Genomic DNA, 679 nt, shown 5'->3' with positions numbered 1-679 from the left:
AAAGGCAGCAAATGCAGAGTTAGTCTGAAAGCTGGAGTGTCCTGCAGTTCCCTGTCCCTTTTCCCCACTCCTTTGAGATTTTCCAGGAGGCTCCATGGTAGGGATTGATTTAAAATCTCAATTTGTGAGCGGCTCTGCTGGCGGATTTTTGTTTTAATCAGTAGGAACACTCAGGAATTCACTCCATGAGTTTACATTCAAGGAATTTGGGTGTGTGGGTGCACCCAGGACAGGTCCCATGGAGGTGGGTGCTGCTGAAGGGTCCAGAACATTTCTGAAGCAGCAGGAGGGATCCATTCCCAGTGGGGCAATGAGCTGGAAAAGAGGATTTCACCCCATGGGATAAGGCTGGGCAGGATCCCCTGAGAGAAACCTTTATTTCTGTTTGGATGGAGGGAGCTGCCCATGGCAGGTGGAGCACATCCCACCACACCCCACCCTCCAGCATCCCCTCCCCCCCACAGGCTGGACCTCTCCGCGACACCTCTGGGGATCATCTGTGTGGGAAGGGCTGATGGGGCTGGGAAGAGCCCCACAAAGCCCATCTGCCACCCTCCAGAGGATGCACAGCGAGGGGCTGAGCCTCCAAGTACCTGCAGCAGCTCACAGAGAGCTCCTCTCGGCGAATCGCTGCCGGATCTGGAAGGCCTCGCACTTCTTGTACTTCATGGTCAATCCG

The 679-nt window shown here is 55.1% G+C and overlaps 1 protein-coding gene across 1 annotated transcript in view; it reads right to left on the bottom strand.

Annotated features, from left to right (window-relative positions):
• The window catches only part of LOC102035560 (cytochrome P450 1A4-like), a gene marked incomplete at its 5' end in the record, with an annotated part of 7,565 nt that continues 6,886 nt past the window's right edge, over positions 1 to 679 (bottom strand). Inside the window, 2 exons of the mRNA XM_014306475.2 lie at positions 1 to 315; positions 594 to 673. Coding sequence (XP_014161950.1) covers positions 604 to 673 — 70 coding nt within the window. The remainder of the gene's footprint in view (positions 316 to 593; positions 674 to 679) is intronic.

The sequence above is a fragment of the Geospiza fortis genome, unplaced genomic scaffold, assembly GCF_000277835.1.
Source record: "Geospiza fortis unplaced genomic scaffold, GeoFor_1.0 scaffold171, whole genome shotgun sequence".
In the NCBI taxonomy this organism is placed as follows: Eukaryota; Metazoa; Chordata; class Aves; order Passeriformes; family Thraupidae; genus Geospiza; species Geospiza fortis.
The sequence above is the reverse complement of the archived record's forward strand: the minus strand, read 5'-3'. Positions and strand labels throughout refer to the sequence as shown.